The sequence below is a fragment of the Mesocricetus auratus genome, unplaced genomic scaffold (genome assembly GCF_017639785.1).
Source record: "Mesocricetus auratus isolate SY011 unplaced genomic scaffold, BCM_Maur_2.0 Super-Scaffold_100015, whole genome shotgun sequence".
NCBI classification, from domain to species: Eukaryota; Metazoa; Chordata; class Mammalia; order Rodentia; family Cricetidae; genus Mesocricetus; species Mesocricetus auratus.
Genome location: NW_024429198.1, coordinates 50,316,813 through 50,342,287, shown reverse-complemented (window position 1 = coordinate 50,342,287; position 25,475 = coordinate 50,316,813). Strand labels below are relative to the sequence as shown.

At 41.1% G+C, this 25,475-nt stretch overlaps 1 protein-coding gene across 2 annotated transcripts in view; it reads left to right on the top strand.

Moving 5' to 3' along the window:
* Positions 1-12,653: 12,653 nt before the first annotated feature.
* Dsc3 (desmocollin 3) overlaps positions 12,654-25,475 on the top strand; it is a 38,118-nt gene continuing 25,296 nt past the window's right edge. The window contains exons 1-5 of one of the 2 annotated variants that reach the window (XM_021235989.2): positions 12,654-12,961; positions 21,232-21,316; positions 23,070-23,269; positions 24,163-24,282; positions 25,240-25,395. In XM_021235989.2, the coding sequence (XP_021091648.2) occupies positions 12,893-12,961; positions 21,232-21,316; positions 23,070-23,269; positions 24,163-24,282; positions 25,240-25,395 (630 nt within the window). In that variant the 5' untranslated portion in view covers positions 12,654-12,892. The remainder of the gene's footprint in view (positions 12,962-21,231; positions 21,317-23,069; positions 23,270-24,162; positions 24,283-25,239; positions 25,396-25,475) is intronic. The other variant, XM_040757870.1, reaches the window with a different exon arrangement.

Sequence of the window (25,475 nt, the reverse complement as noted above, 5' to 3'; positions counted from 1 at the left end):
TTTCTCACTGCTGTGACCCAGTACTTGAGAAAAAGCACTTCAAGGGAGTCAAGATTTACCTTGGCTCATGATTTAGGGGTTCAGCTCATTAGGGTAACAGGAGGGTGAAGCTGATGGTCACATCTGGGCTGATGGGTAAGACAAAGGGGAATTTTAAGGCTCACCTAGCTTTAACCTTTTCCTTTTATATTCAGTCCAAGACCCCAGTCCTTGAGATGGTCAATGCCTTCAGAGCATGCCTTCTTTCTTCAACTAATCTTCTCTGGAAACACCCTTGTAGACACACCCAAAGGCATGTGTCCTCAATTACACACCATTAGGTGTTTTTACTTCCAGTCAAGCTGAAAATCAAAATTAACCATTGAAGAATAGCCATAACTGGGGAGGTGAAGCCTGTATTTCACTGATCACCCCAGGAACACACCCTTTTTGACATCTGCGTGTTTCTCTACCTCTGAGCTTACTTCTAGACAAACTAGTTCCTTGCATTCACGTTTCTGTTTCATCTTTCAGGATAATCAGTGAGACAGAATGGAGCAATGACCTGAGAAAGATCAGTTATGTCTCTGTTTCCTTATTACCTCATTCAGCCTGGCTTTTATTCACTGCTATTGTGTTCTGACCATCACCAGACCAATGAGTTTGACTTTCTTGTTCCCAAGGATTTATTTATGCTTGTTCCAACAGTTGAAATTTTCTTTTAGCCCTAACCTCACTTGACTTCTCAAATGCCCACCCTCATAGGTAATTACTTCCTTCTAGTTGACAAACTGTCCTACCATGCTTATGGAACATACATTCACAGGCTGTTCATTCTAGGTCTTAGTCTAGAAGAAGCCATTGCCTCTTTCTCTCCTGACTCCTGGAGCTGGATTTTATCTTTGCTCATTCCTTAGACGTTCTCTTTTGGTCTCAAAGTTTTAAATAATACAATATCTGATAGACATCTCAAATTTTACAGTTCTATAGATGTCCTTGATACTTTAATCCAAACTACTTTCTCTCCCTGACTTCGTTTCTTCATTCTACCCAAACTCTTGCTTAGTCCAAAGTCCCCAGTTAACACTAGTGTGTCTTCTCTTTCTCTCATGCCCCACATCTAATCTGTAAATGAGTTCTGTGAGTGATTTCAAGTCATTACAAATCAAAGTTATTGCCTTTATCATATCTTACCTTACAGTAATCTTTAATTAATGATTTTTAAAATGCAAATCCAACCATTTTCCCTATGTCACAGTAAGTCTTTCTTCTTCTTCTTTGTCTGCAGCTTTTTGTGAGTGGAGTTAAAGCCTACGACCTTTAGCACATGCTGTGAGACCATTGGTACCTCTTCCCTCCTTCTTTTAAGCCCTCTGTGTCCCTTCCCAGATGTTACCACTACAGCCCACTCATTCGTCTCTGTTCTCTGAGCAAATCAAGCTTGTCCTTTTCAACTCTCAGAGCTCTCTCAAGCTGAGATGCTTTTCCCCAATCACTGGACACTTCTGGAATCCGTGAATCACAGTTTGCTTTTCAGGCTTTCATGGAAGACCTTTCTAAAATACCCTGTCCCCTTCTATTTACACTAGTCCAGGTGTCAGGGAGGCTGTGCCTTCTTTAAAGACGGGGCAGGAAAGTTGTGGTTTCTGGAATCATGCTGCCATTGCTGTCAGACATCTGTTACCTGAGAACTCTTACTGTTCCAGTTCAGAGTAGAAGGCTAAGATGAAAGGTAGGAAGAACAGAGATAAACAACTCTTATTCTTTTGGTAGAGATGAAAGAACTATTTCAAAGAGATGTAGTTTGGTTTAGGACTATCCTTAAGCCCTTGATTAGCATGGTATTGTACTTTAGTAGTTAGTATGAAGGCAGTGGAACTATATATCTTTTGTATTGTATTTACTTATCTGTATGTATCAAATACTAAAAGCATTATATAAAGTTTTAGCTAATCCAGAAAGAATACAATGTGAAAATAATGTGGAGATTTTTTCCAATGGCTATAGACATCAAAGTGAATTGTAAAGATCTTGTCTGTTGTTAGCAGAGGAAATTTTAAAGGGAATCATATAAAACAGTGATCCCTGAGAGTTAGAATAGAGATTTTTTCCTTGGGTATAGGACATAGAACCATTGGGATCTTTGCATTAGTGGTTATTTCTCGAAGGATAGGAAACATCTGATTTGAATGGCTAAGATGGAGTAATTCTTCCTTGTTACAGCTCTAAACTGAAGTTTCCTTAAATCAAAGGAGAGACTTTAAATGTAAGAGTAAGAGAGCATAGAAAAAAGAAAAGCAGAAACTACAGTATGTTCAGTATCATCCATCATGAAAGGGCTTGGTCCTTTACAAAAGGTGTTCAGACATTCATTAAAAACAGACTATATGGATAATAAATGTTCCATCGAGTGAGTCATGGCTTGGATAATGAAGACATTACTTTGGATTCAAAATAAAAATACTTTTACCGAAGAACTATTGAAGAACCTACCTCACACAGCTCTGTACACTCCATGGGGGAAATGAAGTGAGACAACTCTCCAGGCACTTCCTGGGTTCTTTATCTCTATCATTCCTTTTCTTGGTAAGCAAAGGGGTCTCTGTCCCTACTGATGCTACTGAGGTAGGAACCATAGTTAGAGGACTGTATATCTAAATCAAGAATCATACCCTCCACCTTGGGAAGCTGTCAATAGCCCAGAACAATACATGATTCAGTCCTCTCCCAAAGGTGCTTATGTAATTGGTCTGAGGTGGGGTTGGGTGTTGGTGTTTATTAATATCTCCCCTGGAGATATCTGCACAGTCAGTGCTCAGAATTATTTTCTTGGTGATAGTCCCCTGAAGTTGTAGCTTTACTGGTGGAAGAAACAGGCCTTTATCTTGGCCCAGCTGCAGTTGAAATTCCCTCGTGTTTTAGTCATATTCAACCCTTATTCCCTTCTGTCATGATAAATTTCATCTAGGTGGATAAAGATATTTAATTTTTTTGTTTGCTTTTTTCTGAATTATTCTGAATCATAAGGTTTTTGTTGTTCTTGTTTTCCCCCCTTCTGGTCCAGCACTTTTTTTGGCCTAAGGACTCTGATGCCCTATCCCACTGTGGATACTTGGAATAAATAGCAACTCCTTCATGGCAGTGCCAGCATGGCTCTCATTCACTCTTCAATATTTGGTGGCTTTTGATACATACAGCTTCAATGGCCTGGTTTGCTTCACAGGTGTTCCTGAAGTGAACAAGACTGGAATTTCTGAATTCCTGGGTCAGGAGAACAGTGAACCATCTTCAAAGATCAGTTGTGTATGATCACAGGGAGAGGAATGGGCTAAAAAGAAGTATGTGTGTGTGTGTATGTGTGTGTCTATGTATATGTGTGTCTATATATTTGTTTGTGTGTGTGCCTGAGTATGTGTTTGTGTGAGTATATGTGCATGTCTGTGTATGTGTGTGTGTCTAAGTATGTGTGTGTGTGAGAGAGAGAATGTCTGTGTATGTGTCTGAGTATGTGTGTGTGTGAGAGTGTGTGTGTATATGCATGTGGCTATGTATGTGTGTTTCTATGTATGTGTGTGCATGTCTGTGTGCACGTGTGTGAAAGTGTGTCTATATATGCATTGTGTGAGTGTGTATGTGTGTGTGAGAGAGTGTGTGTGTGAGTGTGTATGTGTGTGTGTGTGAGAGAGTATGTGTGTATTTGTTCATGAGTGTGCTCATATGTGGAAGCCAGAGGTCAACACTGGGTGCTGCTCCTCAGGACATTATCTAGCTTGTGTTTTGAACCATGATCTCTCATTTTTATCTGTAACTTAACTGATTATCTATGCCAGCTGACTCATATGAGTCTCCACCTCTTTAGCATGGAATGATAAATATGTGCCACCATGCCTGACTTTGTTTTATGGGCTTGGGGAATTGAACTCAGGTCTTTACTGTTTCACAGCAAGCCAGATGAACTATATCCCCAGCTTTCATCCAAAAAGAGACTTTAAAATGGCCCATTGGCCCCAAGTTTAGTCACTGAATGAGATGTTTTTGCCTCCATCTTCCTGCCACAAACATGGAATGGAAAACCATGGGACAAGAAAATAAGCATTTCCTATGGGAAGGAAGAGAAAATGAATTGGGTTAGATTTACAGCCAATAGAACTCTAGTCCATGTACAAAATTTTAATTTTTAAATACATATTTAATTATTTGATACCATTATTATATGGTATATATAATTATGGTTGGGTAATATTTGCCAAATGTTAACATTATATAAAACATTAACACCCTGAGAAGCAAGCTCATTGAACTTACAACTGATAAACCAGCGCATGAAAAATTGCTCAACTCCATTAGTCATTAGGGCAATGCAAACACAAGCACAAAGAACCACACTTCATCAGAGGAATGCAATTTCCATCACAACTGGCGGTGGGTGAAACTCTGAGTCCAGTAGAGCAATGCTGAAAAGAGCAGAGAGTATCTGGACTCACTGATGTTGATGTGGAACTGGCTTGGATGTTTCTAATGAAGTCAAACGCCAACTGCCCTGTGTCTGGGAACTTCTGCTAATACTAGAGACATAAGAAGAAAAAACAGAAATAAAACTCAGGCACACAGGCAGGAATGTGCATAATGCTCAGAGCTCGATACACCACATGTGGAAAGCTATTTAACATCTTTTAACAAATTCATGAAATGTAATTCTGGGGGACAAGAAGAGGAACCAGCTGCTGACATGCTTGACTATAGACAATGGGTCTGAAGCATGTAGACTGAACAAGAGCAGACATGTGACCGCCAGGTCATGTGGCAGGCAGTGTGTCTCTAAGGTGTTGTTGAGTAGTTTCTGCCTTGGGTGACGGTGATGCACACATGTTGTCCTGGATGAAGAATTGCCTAATGACTTGCTCCTACTTCATAGAAGCTACGGAAGTGACAATCACTACTGATACCGAGTAACAAGTCTGTGACTTCTGTTGGGTATCTTTTCCTCCTTACTTTTTCTCAAGTAGGCCAGATAGATGCACTGTTTGCTGCCCAAGAAAGACTCCTTGTAAATCATGATGTCCCTGATCCTTGCACTCAAGAGGCAGAATGAGGAAGACCAGTTTGAGACCACTTTGGGCTACTTAGGGAGACCCTGTCACAAACAAAGAAGCAAACCAGAAGGCCATAGTGTCTCCAGCTGATGATCACCTGGAACCTGAGGCCTGCCACCTGACTCACTATTGAGCTTCAGGCCAGGACTGTATTGATACTTGAATGAAGAGCAGCTCCAGCTGAACACTGACTGCATCCTTGGTGGAGGTCCCCGTGCAGAGACAGGGAAGTTAGCTGTGCACTGGTTTCCTAGTGACTACTGGATGAGAAGCCCTTGTTTAAGGTGCTAAACTTTGAAGCAATGTAGAAGTGATTTCCAGAAGATGAAAAGACACACATCAATAGAGCTGTATCCCTGTCTAGGGTTCCCTTTATGAGGAGCTCTAGGGAACTTAGAACTACTCTAGCCACGGGAGTCAGAACAACAGTTGCTAACCCAGGCGAGGGTTGGGATTGATGAGAGTGAAGGAAATGCCCTATATTGTGCTGTAAATGGTGATACAAGTGTATATATTTGTCAAAATGGATTGAACCCTACATTTATGGTCTGGATTTTATTATAGTCACTACAATTCATGAAGCAAATGAATGACCGGGAATACCAGTCTTTGATCAACTGACTGAAATGCCTTTGAATCTATTTAGGTGTATAGATGACAATAATTGCATCAAATGACAAAGAAAAAGTCTTTTCCAGAGGGCTTTGCTCTGGTAAGATGAGGCAGCTAGAGTTCTGAAAAAAAACACCAGCATGGTGTAGCTTAAGGCAGCTGTGCCAAATGAGTACACTGGTGATTTAAAACTTCAATAAAGTATCTAAATTGATGAGGTCTGAGATCTTGAGCATTGGAGAGGACTCGGGATCCTTAGTATTGGAGAGGCCTTGGGATCCTTAACATTGGAGAGACTTCTTCATTTCCTAGCATTATGCGATTGCCAAAATAGTACCGTAATTTTGTTCCAACAATAACCAAATATGCAAAGATACTAAAGAATGTTGTCTCCATTTGCTCAAAATTAGAATCATCTAGGGGAGGCATAGGCCAGAGATGCTGGCCAATCTTGGGGAAGAAACCTGGCACCCATCTAGTCAACCGTGTGAACACAGTGCTTCCTCCCGTGAACTGGCATTATAGGAAATTATTTAAGTTATAGGAAGGGAATGTGAAGAAAAACAGATACATTTAACTTGCCTGTGTACTAAGATCATAATGTCCTTATCCTTTCCAAGGATCCTTAAGGAGAGAAAGAAAAGCCAAGTAAGAATGGATAAGAAAGGAGGAATGGAGACTGGATGGCAGTGGTGTCATTTATCAGAATTTTACAGAAAGGCAAGTCATCATAAAGGACAAAAAATGGCGGTCACAGTACTTGTCCACCTAGTCCACTTCAGGACAGCTAGGACAGGCCACAGTCACAGCACCTGTCTGCCTAGTCTACTTGAGGACAGCCAGGACAGGCCACAGTCACAGCACCTGTCCACCTAGTCCACTTGAGGACAGCCAGGACTGTTGATAAAACCCATGCGAATGAGAAGCAAGCATTCTCCCGCTGAGCCTCAGCCCCAGCACCGACTCCCACTCTGGCATGGAGGAGTGGGGCAGATGCAGGTAGAGACAGCTGAAGTCAGATGTCCATCAACAGAGGACTGAGAAACTGTCCAGATACCATCTGATCAAGACACCAGTCTGTTCGGAGCTGAAAATATGGCAGCTCTGACTGATGATACTGTCTTTGAGTTTGGAATCATTTATTCTGATAATTATTTCAAATGACTACTGAAACACTGGAGGAGGCAAATTAATAAATTATATGTTATTCCCTGATTAGAGAGTCTTTGTTTAAAACTGAGGTATTAAAAAAAACTGACCATCAGCCATAGAGAAATTGGAAATAGGGAGAAACAACTAAAATTACTGAATATATCAATAACGCTAAATTCTTACTGCAAAGTATAAATTAGTAGTTTTTTTGGTACATTCCTACACTTCTACTAGGAAGACTTCCAGGTCTCTCCTGTTCTGAAAAAATATTTATTTGTATTTTATGTATATGAATGGCTGCCTTGTTCACCAAATGCACACCTAATGCTCACAGAATCCAGAAGAGGAAGTTGACTTCAGAGAATCTGGAGTTACAAACTGCTGTGGATGCTGAGAACTGTCCTCTCCAAGAACAGAAACATTTTTAAACCACTGAGCCATCTATCCAACACATTCTCCTTTCAATCTTCAGACAGAACCACAGAGTCAGGATTTATGAGGCAGTGAGACACTGATATATTCTTACATAGATGAAGTCGGGAGGGTTCCTGAAAAACTGGAGGGGAAGCATGGGTTGCAGATGTGACCTACATGCATTGTAGTTGTCAATGAATCTGTCAGACTATATTAAACTATTTGAAAATCTCAGCCAGGCTTCATGGTATACAAATTTAATCCCAGTATTTGGGATGCTAAGGCAAGAGAATCAGTGTGAGTCCAATCCTGGTCTACATAGTGAGTTCCAGAACAGGCTGGGATGGTTAGTAAGACACTGCCTCAGAAAAAAAATTCCAGAACAAACAATACAGAAAAAAAGGCTTTGGAAATCAGGGAGGGATAAATAAAACAGGCACAATTGTTAGTGAAGTGAAGAATGGAAGGATGAATGTTTAATAAAACTGTGTAGTTCCCGTAGGATACTGGTAGGAAGCTCCTTTTGTAAGTCTGACCTAACTGAAGGCCTCTGCTGGGACTGTGCAGCTTCCCTAGGCAGATGCTGAGGAATGGCCTTCAACTTCTGGGAAAAGAGAAGGATGATGGGGTAGTGATTCAAGCGTGACGCCAGGATAATGACACATGAGATCTGGAAGTCAGCCCACTCATAGCTTGCCTTTCATGCTTGGGCAATGCCCTGTGTGCAGACAGAAGCTCACAGTGAGCTCTAGAAGCATGGAAAGGTTCAGGACAAGCTGGAGTCTCAGCCAGTAGGAAAAGATTCTTCCCTGTGAGGGAAATATGGTTGAAGACTTACAGGACTTTTCAAATGGGATTTTAAATTCCTTCTGAGAGCTGGGAAGATGGCTTAACTGGTAAAAATGCTTGCTGTGCAAATGTGAGGATTTAAATTCAAGTCTCCAGAATTCATGTGATGTGGTCACATGCACCTCTAACCCCCATTCCTCTCTTTCTCTCTCTCTCTCTCTCTCTCTCTCTCTCTCTCTCTCTCTCTCTCTCTCTCTCTCTCTCTCTTCTCTCTCTCTCTCTGCCTCTCTCTCCCTACCTCCCTTTCCTTCTCCCTCCCCCTTCTCTCTGTGTGTTAATGGGGAGGTGGGTGGTGGGTGTCTGTGTTTATTTGCCTTACTGGCTACTAGCTTAAATCCAGGTTCAGAGAGAGATCCTTTCTCTAGGGAATAAAGAAGAGGGTGTGATAGAGTGGGACATCCAATATTATCTACTTCTGGACTTCACCATGCACTGCAGTACTGTATATACATTTACACACACACTCACACACACACACACACACACACACACACACGAATCACAGTCAATTCCTCTGAATATGAGCTTTTGTTCATGACTGCAAGTCATCATCATTGACACAATGGACTTTTGTTTTCTGGGTGGAAATTATCTTTCCTACCAGACCAGTGGGAAGTCACTGGGGCCATTGCCCTGCCTCCTTAAAAGGGCTCTTTGCTGAAAAGGCTACTTGTGAGGAGCCTCCAGACTTCAGTGGAAGGAGGAAAATCCCTTGTAACAGTTCTTGAGTCATGTATTAATAATAAAAGGAGAATGACAGACTCTCAAGCTTGGCACACCCTGTATGAATTGGGATTACTGTTGTCATCCCTAAGACTGCATGACAGTGAATCTGGGTGATGAATAAATGACCGACTTTTGTGTGATTGTTGCTGATGCTATAGCGGAAGGCCAATACTCTGACAATCCTATTGTCGTTCATTCTGGGAAGAAATGAATCCTAGGACGAGAAGTGAGATTTGGGATCCATTGTAGAGCAGAATGAAGGAGAGGCACCTCTTTTCTTGGGAGCTACTGTCATTTTTGGTCTAGAACTGAGGTTCCCCTGGCTGCCTGGAACATTTCTATGGGGGCAGAATAGAAGCTGGGGAGTGTGTCTGGGAATTTAGGAAGACAGTCAGACAGCTCCCACATAGGATACAAGGTCTTCAATGAGGATACATTTGGAACCAGCTTCTAGCAGCCTCTTGGAGACAACCCCCAAGGTTACGTAGGATTATTCAAACCCATCTTCTCCTTGTTCTCCGCCAAAGCTCTTCAGTTTCTGGTTGGCAGGTTTGTTTCAGGGATCATGTTGCCCTGGCTCAACATTACAGAAGTGTTTGAGCTGAACCACACTGGCTTCATCCCAGCCACAGACACACAGGCGAGTGGGTGGGTGTGCTGGACTGGTTGGTGCTAAGTTGCACAATATTGCCTGGACCAGTGGATCAGGGGTCAGCCTTTACCTCCTAAGATGATTAGTTATGCCTGGACCAGTGGATCAGGGGTCAGCCTTTACCTCCTAAGATGATTAGTTATGCCTGGACCAGTGGATCAGGGGTCAGCCTTTACCTCCTAAGATTAGTTATGCCTGGCCATTCCTGGAGACTGCTCCCAGGTTCAGGCACATTACCCTGCCCCTGTCCTTCTCCCCCACCCCTCTTCATTTCGGCTTTTGGCTTAAGATGATAAGCTTTTCCTAAATAGCCTGTTTGGGGTGGGAGCTCACTGCACAGCCCACGGTAGCTTCAAAGTCACAGCACCACTGTCCCTACTATCTGAGTGCTGTGAATACAGGTGTGAGCATTGTACCCAGTTCAGGAACTCTGATGGTTTCAGGTTTGCTTTCTGTTGACCCCATTCTAGCTCACCTGGATTGCTACAGCTTTGAGTGTTCATCTCAGACCTCCTCCAATTATTACTCCCCTTTGATGTTTTTCTTATCTTTAAAACTAATACCAGAATGGGGGATAATAACTTATTTTTCTACCCATCATTGTTTTAGCAGTGATTTCCAAGTGACTTTCTGTTTTGAAGGTCAGAATACTAAAAGAGACATGTCTACTACATTCAAGGCCGGGCGGTGGTGGCACATGCCTTTAATCCCAGCACTCGGGAGGCAGAGGCAGGTGGATCTCTGTGAGTTCGAGGCTGGGCTGGACCTACAGCCTCCAAAACAATACAGAGAAACCCTGTCTCGTAAAACCAAAAAAAAAAAAAAAAAAACAAAACAAAAAAACAAAAAACAAACAAAAAAAACTACATTCAAGCCAAACCTTATATTTCAAATAAACTTTCCAAATCTGTTTTAAAACATACTTCATGTAAAAATATATGCAACTGAATCTGTCTCCAGGGTGTTCTATGTTGCCATAACTGATGGAAGGATGTTTTCTTAAATTACAAATTCATATCGCCTTATAGAAGGAATTAGACTAATGTGTGCACAGAACAGGGAATGCCAAGTCATCTATTAATGCTACATTCTGTCATCTTCATATGCCCAATATACTGCACCCAAAATTTAATAATGCAAGTTGAAAATATCACTTATGTGTTTTCTTAGTGTTTACGGAATAGATCTAAGCCACTTTTATTTTGTAGGAGGAAACTCAAATCAACTGTCTTATTAGTCCTCCCTATCAGACAGCACAGTCCAAACAACCAAAGAGATAGTCTTGCTGAAGTTTTAGTCACTTAGAAAACAGCCATATCCAGTTAGACTCTAGTTAACCCAAAGAATTAGTTGAGGTCCTTAATAATTTAGGAACATTTAGAATAGAATCGAATGCATCAAAAATGTCTTCATATGTATGTCTATGTATAGAGACATACATATCCCATAATGATTAGGGAAAAATCTTATAAAGGAATAGTTTCATGGATAATGGACCTGGCAGCGAATGAATTACCATTTCTTTCAGGACAAGTTCTTGCTCCCCAGTATGGCTTGTCATGAACCAGTCATGCTAGTCATGCTAGTCTTACTGCCAGCCACGGGTGTCCCTCTATGTGTCTCATCTGAACCAACAGCCTTTTCTGTCTCAGTCATGTATGAAGCTGCCCCAAGTCTCTCCAGCGCGTCTCAGGCCCTGGGCCTGCTGCTGTTGCCTGACTAGAGCACTCCTAAACCTCCGCCTTTCTGTTCTTATCTCAAGCCTCTTTGCCCTTCACAGAACTAAGAGCCTGCACCGAAGCATCCTGGCCCTTCAGCCCTTCACCTGGAGGAAGAATACTGACTGGGACAGAGAGACCTCTCTGTGCTGCCCTGTCCCTTCTTCCCTGTACTGCAACTGCAGTAAAACCAGCTCTGCTCTGCATCCCACACACTGACTGAGACTGGGGAAGACAGCACAGCTTTCCCTGAGGAGGTGGGCAACGGAGGACTGATGAGAAAAGAGGAACTGGAAATCTCCAGAGGGGAGAAGTTTGGAGTTCTGTGTCTGAGGCAGACTTCAGCTGATGGTGGCTTACACGTGTCAAGAATGAGACTGGGGAGCTAAATCTGGTGATGTCTGATGCCTTGAGAGCTGGGGGAAGTCCCATACTTTGGATATTCTCAGAAGTGACCAGGGTGGAGTGAATGAACACCCTCACCTGCTCTCCACAGTGGACTGACCCAGGGTTCTGACCAAGGATTCTGAATGACTGGATTTCTTCCTGAATTCCACCAGTAGAGTTCCTAGGGTATGGTCCCTATTGGAACAAGACAGTGGCCAAGTGTCTTCCCACCTAAACTTTGAGTTACCTTGGACAGAAACTGGGTCTGTGTGGATCCTGTCTCCAGCCCTTTGGGTAATGTGGATGGATTTGGATCCCTATAAATGTTTGTTGAGTTATAGTGAAACTGAAAACCCCATTTTAAAGCACATTTTGTTTAGGAGAGTTTCCTGTGACCAGATTCGAAAATTATTATCTTAGTACAATCACATTAAAAAAAGAACGAAATACAAACAACAAAATAAAAAAAACCCCAAAACTGAAAACCCCATTTGATAAGTGAACATCCAAGAACACGTTTTTTTCTTTCATTCCCCCACACCCCATTTTCTTTCTTTTCTTAGAGGGCCCATAGAAGACCACAGATATTGCCAGTAATTAAAGCACAAAGGCAGTAACTCTCATTTTGGGTGTGGATAAATGGTCAGGTAAGCACTTCTTTTCTCTGGTTTCAATGTCTGGCACAGATAATCCGTGGCAAATGGGACAATTTTCCTTCGGTGGTTTATTTTATCATGTTAATGAAGTTTGGAGAGAATGCCCGGGTTTTGTTTCAACGTGTGAAGAGGTTGCCCAGATTTCGCACACAGCGGACTGGATGGGAGGATCCCATGATCCGAATCAGGTATGTGTGTTCCTGGCACCCAGAGTAGAGTCAGAGTAGGAGGGGCCAGGTTTGGAGTGGGGATGCTCAGCCCAGTGTCAGCGAAGGGGATGCGGGGAAGGTTGGGCAGCAACCCTCCTCCCATCCCCCGGGGGCAGATGAGAGGTGTGGGAGAGAGGAGAGCGGGCAGAGGGTGGACCTGGGGCCCGCTTTCCCGGGGAGTGAGCTCCCTGGAGGCCTCAGGGAGCTCAGGGCAGGCTCAGGCAGCTCCAAGGAGGCCCGGAGGTGATAAAACTTGAGAAATAACTAGGAGGGGCCACATAGTGTCTCCCTGGTCCAATCCAGTTTCAGACGAGAACACGCTCCTGGGCAAAAGAAGCTTGAAAGAGGCCAGAACGACTTTTAGACAAGCTGCTGCGAAAAACCTCCAGAGCCCTGGCTCTCAGAGTCTCTGCTAGGCGCCAGTCTGTGTCCTGGCCATCTTGCCATGGCGATCTCTGGGCTATGGAGGCCCCGGGACAGAGCCCTCTGCACGCAACTGCTGCTGACCCTCTGGGTGAGTTACCCATGGATGGGGACCCACATGGGGAAGGGAAAAGGACTGATCCGCCTGGTCACCGCGGGGGCACAACAGGCGACAAGTGATGGGCTGAGTGTCTCCAATCATTTCTTGTCTGGTTCAAGTTTGGTTTGGAAGGGACAGGCAAAAAGTTATCGTGGGAACCCTCAAGACTCAGCGATTTGTTCTGGGCTTTAGGTGATGTCTGAATTAGGAGTCCTCTTCTGGCCTCTCTGAGCTGGTGTTATCGTCCTGGGTGGGCAGCGGATGCTATTTACTCCTTGCTGGCAGCTCCTAAATTGGGATGGTGACTGGGACTAGGCTTGGGTGGAAAGGGAGGAGGACAGTTGGGGGGACGACTGTTATTTAGGAACCTTGACCCAGCAAAAGGCAGATGTGGTGGGAGTCCAGGAACTTCCTTGCCCCAGATTTTTATTGAATCCCACGTTAACGTGGAGCAAAAGTTGTGTTCCTGGATATTATCCTGGGGTTTCCTCTGAGAAACCGTGTTCTTAACCATTCCTCCTGCATAAGATTACTCCAAAGGCTCGCCCGAGCGTCCTCCCTATGCCTGCTTGTGCACTGAGCTCTGTGCCAGAGATACCCAGGTGTGGGAAGGCTGCTGAAGTACTGGAGTACTGAAGTATTGGAGTTCCGCGGGATGAAAACAGGAGTGGGCTCACAGGACTGAAAGGCTGAGGGCAAGATGTGGCTTGGAAGAGACTGTACATGAGATCCCCGTGAGCGCTGTGCCCTCAGGAGAAATGTATTCGGACGAATTTCCAACATTTTAGTTTAAAAACACGACTTTGGTGCTTTACATTTTCACTGAGAGAGGAATTAGAGAACAAGGAGAAGAGACTTCAGTGTTTTGTTCTGAGGATTAAGGGTATTAGCTGGAGAGGAGGGCACATGCGACAAGGTTCTTTAAGACAAGGAACTGTGGGTCAAGGCCTTGGAAGGTTCTAGCAGCTATAAGGAGGTATGTCAATTCTCCTCTACCACATGCTCATTCAGGGTTATTTACAAAGGAATTGCATGGAGTTTAAGGTAAACAGCGGACTCTGGGGTTGGTGCGTGTATACAGATTGGGCGTTTGTCTCATCAGTAGACCGCACTACACAAATATGTAGAATTTCATGATTAAGTGTTTTGAGTGTCCCCCCCCCCGGCCCCAGCAGCTTTTGAGCATAACAATAATCAAGGGATTTTAGAAACACCTTTAATTAACTGGAGATTAATCATGGAACTCTAAAAATAGTTACCTTTTGGGGGAGGGCTTTTCAAAGTAAACCTTTAGCTCACGTCAAAGACTCCTAACATGGTCAACACCACAGCTCTCCAGCCAGGCACAGGAATCTTTCCAATGGCGGGCAAGTTTCTGCACAGGAATCTTTCCAATGGCAAGCGAGTTTCTGCACAGGAATCTTTCCAATGGCGAGTGAGTTTCTGCACAGGAATCTTTCCAATGGCGAGTGAGTTTCTGCACAGGAATCTTTCCAATGGCGAGTGAGTTTCTGCACAGGAATCTTTCCAATGGCGAGTGAGTTTCTGCCTCTCTTTCACAGCATCATTCTGAATGGCCATAGAGTACAGCTGAGGAGAGGAGACAAACTTGGGGAACAAAATGAGAGGAAAACAACCATCTCACTGTTAACGGAAGCTCTTGAGCAATACTTTTAGCGTTTCCCCCGTTTAATGTGACAGCAAATCATCGGGAGTGATGAAACTAACACCAGATCAGCTGTTTTCTATTGTTTTCCTAAAGCGCTCCTCTTTCAAGACCCTGCTTTCCCTCCCTGGAGTGTATACACAGTACCTGAAACTGATGTTGACAAACGTGCCTTCCCATCTTGTCAGGTCGTCTGTTATTAATTAATGGGGAACCCCCTTTTGCTCTTGAGAACATCTGACATATTTAAAACATGTCAAATACAGAAATTTGCATTGGCTTTTATTAGTGAAAAAGATTATGGCAAATAAACTAATTAAAGGGGAGAAGCTTTATTTTAAAGCCTCTTTTTAAGAAAGTCAGAGTGCAAGCCAAGCACGGTAGCCTGTGCCTTTAATTACAGGACCCCGTATAAAGCAAAAGAAACTTGATAGCCTACCTAGGCTGGTCTACATAGCAAGCTTTAGGACTGTGAGGCTTCATCGTAAGATCCTGCACCCCAATTAAAAAAGAAAGAAAGGAAAAGAAAAGAAGAAAATCAGTTTTAATGTATGTTTAGACTGATGCAATATCTCCCCCAACTCTCAGTGAACCTTAGATCTTACACTTGGTAACAGGCTACTTTGTAAACAAGGTCTGTGATAGTCATATTTAGATGAGTAGGCCTTGAAGCAACTTTTGACTATGGAATAAATGTAAAGAGGTATACATTTTTTGACCCTGTTGCAATCCCTGTGCTTGGTGTCTTCCATATAAGGCATCTCTGGAGACCTGTGGTTAGTCACACTTCCCACTGAGCCAGAATACCCATCCTATGCTGACTTGGGTTAGGAGGAAATTTATTAGGTCCATCAAGCTATTGTGGCTGCAGAGTGGCAGATCTCAGCACTTACGCTGGAGGTGGTGAGAATTTGAACGCTAGTGTTTCCATGTTGTAGAAAGTAAGTGTCCACAGAAGAAAGGAAGGGTTTAGATTCTAGTGTCAACTGCAGCTCAGTCAGGGTATCCTTTGTACCTCAGGTGGGGCATCCACGGCAACAAGTGCCTTTCTTCTGTATCTCTGGCTACTGAACCCAGGACTGTGCTCATGCTGGGCACATGTGGCCGAGCCACACCCAACCCTGTTCTGTAGCTCCATTTGCTTTGGTGGAGAACAGTGCGCTAAGCAAGCCTCTTTTCTGTGTTGAAGTCATAAAAACGAACTCTAAAGATGAAACAATTGCAGGTGGCTGCTTTATTCTTTCACTCTTCATTGGGCACTGGATCTTTGCATCAGAATTTAATGATATTTCTCATAATTTTGCAATCATATCACTAGAAAAATTTATAGAATACTATAAAGCAGAACAAAATTTGTTACATTTTAAGGCTATTTTAGCATTTGCTTTTCAAGACAGATATTTGAAGTTACTCTTGAGAGGTCTCCTTTTAAAGTGTTTCTTTAAATTCAAGTTGTCAATTCATTAAATTTTTAAGAAACAAAATTATTTTTTATGCTGTGTTTTTAAATGTATTTATTCGTATACTTTGGGGGGGGGGAGGCAATGGTACATGTGTGGTGGTCAAAGGACAATTTGTGGGAGTTGGTTCTCTTCTTCTACCATAGGAGTTCCAGGGGTAGAAACCAGTCTTGTGTGTGGAGGACAGAGAACAAAATGGAGGATTTAGCACTTCCCTTCCACCATGTGTGTTTGGAGACTGAGCTCAGACTGCTTGTCTTGGGGCAAGCCCAGATGTTCTGCTCTCCTTCACATTCGGTAGACCAGTAAGAAGTGAATAACTTAGTTATACAAAATGGACATAGAACGGAGTTCTGAGAACAGCAGTTGAGTGGACTCTTCTTAGCTCACTTTCTAAGGACTGTGTGGTTAGAAAGTGGTTTCATGTCGCCCTGGACGTCGTGCATGGGAGATGGAAATGATGAAACACATAGCAGCCAGCGAAAACCCATGGTATATCTAAAAGTTATGTCCTAAGAAGGATTGCCCCAGCAAAGGGAGAACTCTATTATTTGTGTTTTAACATGCTTATGATATGCTAATAAAGCAAAACTGTGGTCAATTCAAAATAAGAAGCCAATTTAGATCTATTATTTAAAGAAATTCTTAGCTAATTAGTTATATGGGAATGGGCTTTCTTAACTGAATAAAATATACCTAACAAACATGAGTTGGGACTGGAGAGATAGCTCAGCAATTAAGAATGTGTACTTCTCTTGCTGAGGATCCAAATTTGGCTTCCAGCACCCACTTAAGCCAGCTCACAACTGCCTTTAACTCTCACTCCAAAGGATCTGATGACATATTCTGGCCTCCATGGAAATTTTCACTTATGTGGACACACACACACACACACACACACACACACACACACACAGAGACGTCTCTTACACACAATCATATAATTAACATTTTTTAAAAATTAAAAAGAATGAATGATTGAATGTAGTGAAAAAAGTAAAAAGAAACACAAACAATGGTGGAAAGGTAAACATCCTCTTCAAGCTTAGAAACAGACATTTTGCTCATTGTAGCTGTTTCTTTTGTGTGTTCTACTGGAAGTTCACATAAACACACACACACACACACACACGTATATGGGGAATTATGGGAGAAATGTAGGGAGAATGAAAAGAAATAATTGTGCTGGACATGGTTCAAGAGGCAGGACCACCTTTGTGGAAGGCAGATCAGGTAACCAAGTTCCTTCCATGTAAGGCCAATTTAAATAACTAAAGAATTATTCCTATAGACTGTCAACAGACAGATCATATAAATAAAAGAAGAATCCTATTCATGGTAGGGTTGTCATTGATATATTTAAAAATAGCCTACCAAGCTGGGTGTGGTGGTACATACCTACAATCCCAGGACTCTGGAGGTAGACGGGGAGAACTGTACTCAACTACAAAGTGTATTGAAGGCCAACTTGGGGCTACGTGAAACTCATCTCACAGCAAAACCAAACAAGTAAAAACAGCCTAACAGATCCTGAAAGAACTTCATAGCAAACTCAGAATGTCTCTTCAAATGGCACAATATAAATTACAAACAAATGAGAGAATGTGTTCACCATGTTAAGGGCCCTACCATGTCAAATTCTTTTTAAAACCTAAGTGAAGCTCCACTGAAAGTTGATGTAACTTGGGCTGGCTGCTGATTATGAAGTTTCTTTGAGAGACTTGGGGGCTAAAAGAGCTTTCTTTAAAGAGAAGTGATATAGGTCCTGGGGCCACCATCATAGAGATTTGACATAAAGCTGCACTGAGTAAAACAATAGAGTGTTGATGGAGAGATAGATGTAAAGATAGAACCTCGGGGAAAGCCCAGAGGAGTGCTTATGGGGCAGTCATATCAGGTGTGTTGTGGATGTCACACCATGAGCTAAGACTGGCAGAGTCACTGTGAGGGTGCTGTCACTGGTGATCTCTGCAGCAGAAAGTAAAGACATATATCACATGGGCAAAAGATTTAAAGTTAGAAATGGTTTTACAGTTGTAGAAGAAAATACTGGGTATACGCTTATGTTTGGAGTTATTAAGTCATATTAAACCCAAACTATAAGGGATTATTAATACAGTTGATTAAAATTGCAAAAGAAATAGCAAAATTATTTACTTTAAATATGTAACCGTGCTTATCAGAAAATTCCACAAATTGTAAAAAATAGGAATCTTGCAAGCAAGAAGCCCTGTAATTAAAACAATAAAGCAAACTGAGTGTAGGATGATGGAGAAATGAAAACAATAAAGATAAACATAAATATAGAGGAATAAGATTATATTGTAAATTTCAGTTAATGTTAGGATATGTCCATATTAGAGTAGTGTTCCTGATCTTTTATGTCTACATACACTGTTGAGCTAGCATGAATTAACCGTTTTAATCCTGGTGTACTTGATTATTTCAGTGCTGAAATCCTTCCTCACGGTTATTACAGTGTTTTCCTGAGATTTCATATATTATGTTATAGATCTGAAAGAGGTAGAGATGATGTGTAAAGAATCATGCGACTTTCAGTAAAATTCAGTGACTTTCAGCAAATTTAGAGTGCACAAAAATCACCACAGGCTAACCTTGGAGTATCTCCACAGCTTTCCCAAGAAGCCTTGGGCCCATTTCTAGTTGCTACTTTTGTTTTTCACATTGTAGTCAACTGACACTACAGTCTTCTGTCTCTACATAGCTGCCCATTGGGACAGTATATGTATTATATACATGTATACAATGTATGCACTGCCTTCATTGTTCTGGGTCTGATGGGTTTGATGTTGAGAGGTTTACACATGAATCAATTGTCTGATTTTTTAAAGAAATATAGTATCCTATTGCACATTAGATCACAGTGTGTTGATCTATTCACTAGCTGGTGGATGTGTTTGCAGTTCTTAGTCCTTATCAGCTGTGCTGTTGTGACTATACAGGTAGAAGCTGAAATGGACAGAGATGTAAACAGCATAGAATCACTGGATTCTATCTTTATCTGACATTTAATTCTCTTAGAAACTGCAACTAAGTCCATAAGTCTACCTTACTTCCCATTTCCATGAACAATACAGGAAGGTTCTAGTTTCTCTGCATTTTTAACAGCAACTTGACATTTTCTGTCTTGTTTATGTTATCTCACTAGCAGGAATCTGGTGGTTTAGATTTGCATTTCCTAGTGTCCCATGCTGTTGGGCATCTTTTTATATTCTTAGCCATCATGGATTCAGCTTTGAACACTCTCTATTCAAATTCTTTATCTTTTTTTCAGCATTTACCATCTTTTTTGTAGTTACAAAATATCTTTATGTACTACAGATATCTCACTAATTGTTCTTTCATTTGAAATTATCTCCCATTATGTGAGTTTCATTTTTACTTCCTTTATCACATTGTTTAAGGCACAAAGGTTTTAAATATCAAACAAGTCCTGTTCATCCGTTGTGATATTGCAGCTAAGAAATCATTGCCCAAAACTGTGAAATTGTCTTGTAAATCAAAAGTTATCAACCTATAGGGTGTGACCCTTTTGGAGGCTATATATCAGATATCCTACATATCACATATTTACAATATGATCATAACAGAAGCAAAATTATGGTTATGAAGTAGCAATGAAATAATTTTATGGTTGGGGTCATCTCAATATGAGGAACTGCATTAAAGGGTCACACATTAGGAAGGTTGAGAGCCACTGTTTTGAATAGTTTTCATTTTTATCCTTTGGTCTGCAGCCCACTCTGTTAGTTTCTGTGCATGGAATAGCTTAGGGGCTCGTTTCCACATTTGTCATCCTAGAACCATTTGGTAAGGGGATTTCTGATCCTTGAACTCTCCAGGGTCTGTCCAGCAATGAGGCTTATTTCTAGGATGCCAACTCTATTCCATTTTCTGCACATTTATCTATGTTAACAGCATTTAGTTTTGGTTAGTGTGGCTTTAATCTGTATCAAAACTGAGTAATGTCAGTCCTTCAATATCATTCTTTTTCTTGGGTGTGTGTACATGAGTGAGCGTGTCTTTTGCATTTCCTTAAGAACCTCTTTCCTCCCTCCTCCCTCCCTTCTTCTCTCCCTCCTTCCTTCCCTCTTTCCTTCCTTCCCTCCCTCCCTCATTTCCTTCCTTCTTTTTGGTCTGCTTTTGTTTGTTTGAGAGAGTGTTTCTCTGCATAGCTTTGGCTATTCTGAAGCTTGCTCTGTAGACCATGCTGTCAGAGATCTACCTGTGTCTGCCTCCAGAGTGCTGGGGTTAAAGGTGTGTGCCACCACACCAGCATAGATGGCCAGTTTCTTCAAAAACAGAAATCTGAGATTCAAAGGAGATTGTATCTGTAGACTATTTTCTCTGATCCATAATTAGAGGTACACTTCCCACTTATATGGATCTTTTACAGCTTCTCTCATCATGTTTTATTGTTTTCACGGCTTGATCTTGTACTTTTGACAAATGTATTCTAAAGTATTTTATCTAAGTGGAACTGTTTTAAGATTTTTTAACAGCAGTTTACAGGAAAAAATATTTACAGTATTTATACATTTGATGTGTGTGTGTGTGTGTGTGTGTGTGTGTGTGTGTGTGCACGCACCATGGTGTGTTTGCAAAGATCAAAGGAAGTGTTGGTGGGTGTTAGTTCTTTCCTCCCACCACATGGGTTCTGTGTTGAACTCAGACAGTCAGCCTTGCTGGCAGGCACTTTTACTCACTGAGCAGTCTTGGTGGCCCACGTAATCCACTTTTGTGCGTTCATCTTATTTCTTAGTCTTTTTGAACTCATTTATTTGTTTTGTTGCTACTCCCAATCCTTTTGTATGTTTGGATCAACTTATTTTCTTGTGTAAGCTCCCTGGCTTGAAGTTCTAATATAATATCACATACAAGTAGTGGAGCAGTCATGATTGTCTTATTTCCAATAATGGAGGAAAACATTTAGTCATTCTCACTTAAATATGAACTTAGTCATCAGTTTACCATAAACTTTCTTTGTTAAGCAAGTTCTCGTATGTCACTAGAATGTCAAGAAGAACTTATCAGTTGATCTACATTTACTGAGATAACCATGTAGTTTGTTTCTTATTCTCTGATGGATTAATGTGGTATTTTATAATTTCTAGGTCTTCAGTTTTGTTGGTGATGCCTGTAAGAAGGTGACTTTAAATGTGCCTTTGACACTAGAGGCGGACCAGATAATCGGAAGAGGTGAGGACATTCCAAACAGCTGCCTTGAAACAGACATGTGGTGTCCTTAGTCTGCTGGGAGCATGGTGTGGCATCTTTGCCTTCTGGAGCTAGTCTACATTGACTTAGAAATAGAGACAATTCAGTATTATTTCAAATACACAATTTTACCCTTATTTCTGTTGGATTTAGTGGTTAATTCTAGTTCAAGTTTTCCCATCCACGCTTTTTTGCAGTCATTAATCATTTAGCAGTTTAAAATACTGTATTCTCGACACATTAGGATCTAAGAATTGCTTAAGTACAGATGAATATTGAAGAGAAACACCACAGTATTCCTTCAGTTTTAAACTTAGATTTTATTTGTGTATGTGTGTTTGTGCACATGTGCTATGTTTGTGTGCGTGTGCATATGCATGCGCGTATGTGTGCGTGCGTGCGTGCCTGCATGTGTGTGTGTGTGTTTCACCTTTATCCACTAAGATACCTTGACAGCCAGTGAGCAGTATTTTGATCAGTGTTACACCTTTATTGAGAAGCATAACCAAGTGTACTATTCCCCTCTGGACTGCACATAGTCATTTTGAAATGGAGACCTGAGAGGTACAATACAATGAACTTCATTTTCTACCAGTTCTGCCCAGGTGTTCTTTCTTTGTTTATTTTGTGTTCTTGTTTGTTTGTTTTAAATGTGAGTTTAGAGAAATTAGAGGAAACTGCTAGGAGTTTTTACTTTTTTTTAAAAGGAGATATACTTGTCCAAGAAATAGGAAAATGGTCTTTTCAACAAAGTGTTCAATTTCTGACTAAAATATCTCAGCTGATTTGATCAGATTACTATAACTTTTCCTACTGTGGGAAAGAAGAAAAGAAAGATGTAAAGAGAGGTAGGTTGTTCCTCTGGGAGAATAAACCAGAAGGAATCATTCAGCTAAAAATATAAAGTTGAGAGATCTGTATTGTTAGCTCTTAAAATGTTCTCTGACTTTTGGTGAAACATCCATCATTTCATTAAGCTCACCCATGAGAGATTTACGTAAAAACAAATATACACACGAAGTTAAGGTGCCCTTGGGTAAGGTAATTGTTTGGTCATTGTCAGTTTGGTTTCTGCAAAAACAGATGAAGAATGGGATGGGAAAGAGTTGTGTTTTGATACTTAAATATTATTACCTTTTACTAGGAGTCATACTCTAACATACTAGGGAAGATACCATGAACATTCCCGTAGAGGGCCATGGAAAGCTGTGTCTGTTGGGTTGGAATGTAAAAAAAAAAATGCTGTGGGAAGACCTCAGGGACCGGTTTGCCTTACTTGACTGTCAGGTTGTATGCTCTTCAGATGCACCTGCCTATAGTCAGAAGATACCCTCTGCCCCTTGTGCTTCTGTGGGTATCTTCTGACTATAGGCAGGTGCATCCGAAGACACACTCAGTGTGTTGAGGGAAATTTCACTGTGTTTATTCAGGTGCGCCTGAGGGTGTGTGGCTGACCTACTCATGAGAGTCATGTGTGTACCTCTTTAGTGGAAGATCATTTTCATAAGCTGACAAGAAGCATGCCAAGTGTAAAACATCATGTTCAATAGAAACATACAGCCAAGAACCATCAAACTTAATTAAAATGAAATACTTATTTTTAATAATGTAAAGACTATTAAGGCATTCTACAAACGAACCTTGCTTGGTTTTCATGATCATGTACAGTATTTTAACATATGTGTTTCCTTCACGCATGCATCTCCACCTAACAACTGGAAAAATTTTTTGGCAGTTAATTTGAAGGAGTGTCTCAGCTCTGCTGATGGCATCAGGCCAAGTGATCCTGATTTCAGAGTTCTAGATGATGGGTCAGTCTATCCAATCAGAGATCTTGTGTTGTCGGGAGAGAAAAGATTGTTTGCCATTCAGCTTTCTGACTCAAAGACACAGACACAGAAAGAGATCCCTGTAATCCTGGAGCACCAGAAGAAGGTATGCAAAGCACACTGTACATTCTTAAGCATAGGGCTGCTTTCAGTAAAAGTCCTTCCTTGAAAATGGCAAAGAGGACCAAAGGAGAAACAGCATCTTTTCTCTCCCTTCCTGTCCTTTTTACTCCTCATTCTTTTCCTTTTCTCCCCTCCGGTCCTGTTTTGATCCTATTATTTTTTCCCTTTTTCCTCCATTTTCTTGCTTTGTCTTTTGTTTCTAAATCTTTCTCAACACCAGTTGAATGCTGGCTTTGGTTTTTCTGGTGTTAAATGTATGATATCCCTCTTCTGTGAAGCCTTTGTCTAGCTTTGATTTCTACCAAAAGTCAGTTGTGTTCTGGGATCAGTTTGAGAGCTCTTTTGTCACAGCCTTTAGAGTTCCTTATTAGTGCCAACACTCACTCATGAGAAACAGCATTGCGAATATAGTCACAAAATGATGGAAGATTTCAATTGGCCTGTACCTAATCTATGCTAATGAACTAGTGGTAAGGCTAATTAATTGACTCCTTAGAATTTTACTGAATATTTAATAAATTAATAAATTATTAGTTGTTAATAATTACCATGAAACCAAGTGTCTCCCTTTGCTAAATAAGATAAAATTATTACTTCTAAGCATCTTGTGGATCATTTTGCAGTGATAGAAATGTTCTAGAATGTTCTATAATCTTCAGTGTCTGGTACAGTGACCCTCTGCCAATGGCTACTGGGTGCTTAACATACAATTAGTGCAACAAAATAATAGAGTTTGTCACTTAAATTAATTTTAGCTGACATGGATCATCACATGCCTACTGGTGACCACTGGCTACTGTATAGGACAGCATATTCCCTTTCCATGGTTCACCTGACTGTGATGCTCCTGATACTTAGTTTTACTGTTAAATTCAGGTACTGAAGAAAAGACACACTAAGAATACTGTCCTCAGGAGAGCCAAGAGAAGATGGGCACCCATTCCTTGTTCAATGCAAGAGAATTCCTTGGGCCCCTTCCCATTGTTTCTTCAACAGGTAGGTATTCTTTACTTCTGATTGTGGTCTTGCTAGGAGGAGAATCTGTTTGACTCAGATTTAGCAAATAGGTAAGCATTAAAAAATAAGCAGATATGACTAAAGTTGTTCATGAAATATAATACAAATGAATAAAATAAGAAAATGACCAATGTATTATGGTGTAAGACAATCTATAGACTTTGCATGGCTTTAATCATTTATTCCTTTATTTGGGAGATGGTTACTGAGTATCTATATGTATTACATGTTATTGTAGATACTGCTATAACCGTTGGAGATAGAAAGAAATTGAGATAGAAAGAAGTGAGATGAGGTCTCAACATGTAGCCCAGGCTGGTCTCAATCTTATGATTCTCCTGCCTCAGTCCCACATATGTTGAGACTACAGACTTAGCTTGGCTACCTGTGCATGGTTAAAATGGCATATCCATGTGTTTAAAAGTGAGGTTGCATGCTCACTTCCACAACCCAAATCTTCACAGATCTCGATTATTTTGTTTATGCAATCTACCATGTCATAATTATTTATATTAGTACATTTTATTTTATATTTTATTGTTCATATTTTTTCGTGTATCCCATTGACTTGCCCTCATCTAGCCATATGTAACTGCAATTTAGATGGAACTTCTTCCCAGCATCTTGGCCTCAGCTATAAAGAAAATGGCAGGAAAGAGTCTGCAAAATAGCTCAGTGGTAAAGGTGCTTGCCACCAAGCCTGACACCTGAGTCCTATCCCTGGGACCCATATGGTGAAAGGAGAGACTTCATTCCTGCATGTTGTCCTCTGACTTCCATATGTGTACCATGAACTTACCCTTACCATATAAGTTATATTGTTCTTTTCTACTGAAATATCGCTTTTAAGATACATAAAATACTTATAGATGTATATAGTACAAGTTAGAATTAAATGTAATTCTAAGTGCTTACTTCTTTGTGTTTTTCTTTCAGGTTCAGTCCGATGCAGCTCAGAACCATACTATCATTTACACACTAAATGGGCGGGGAGTTGATCAAGAACCCCAGGGTTTGTTCTGCATAGACAAATACACTGGGAAAGTGTTTTGCACTCAGCCTGTGGATCGTGAGGAATATGACGTTTTTGATGTAGGTGTTTTATTGACAGTTATGGTTCTATATTAATGAACTGTCTGTCTTATGAGGCCTCACCTGCTCTTTTTTTCTTG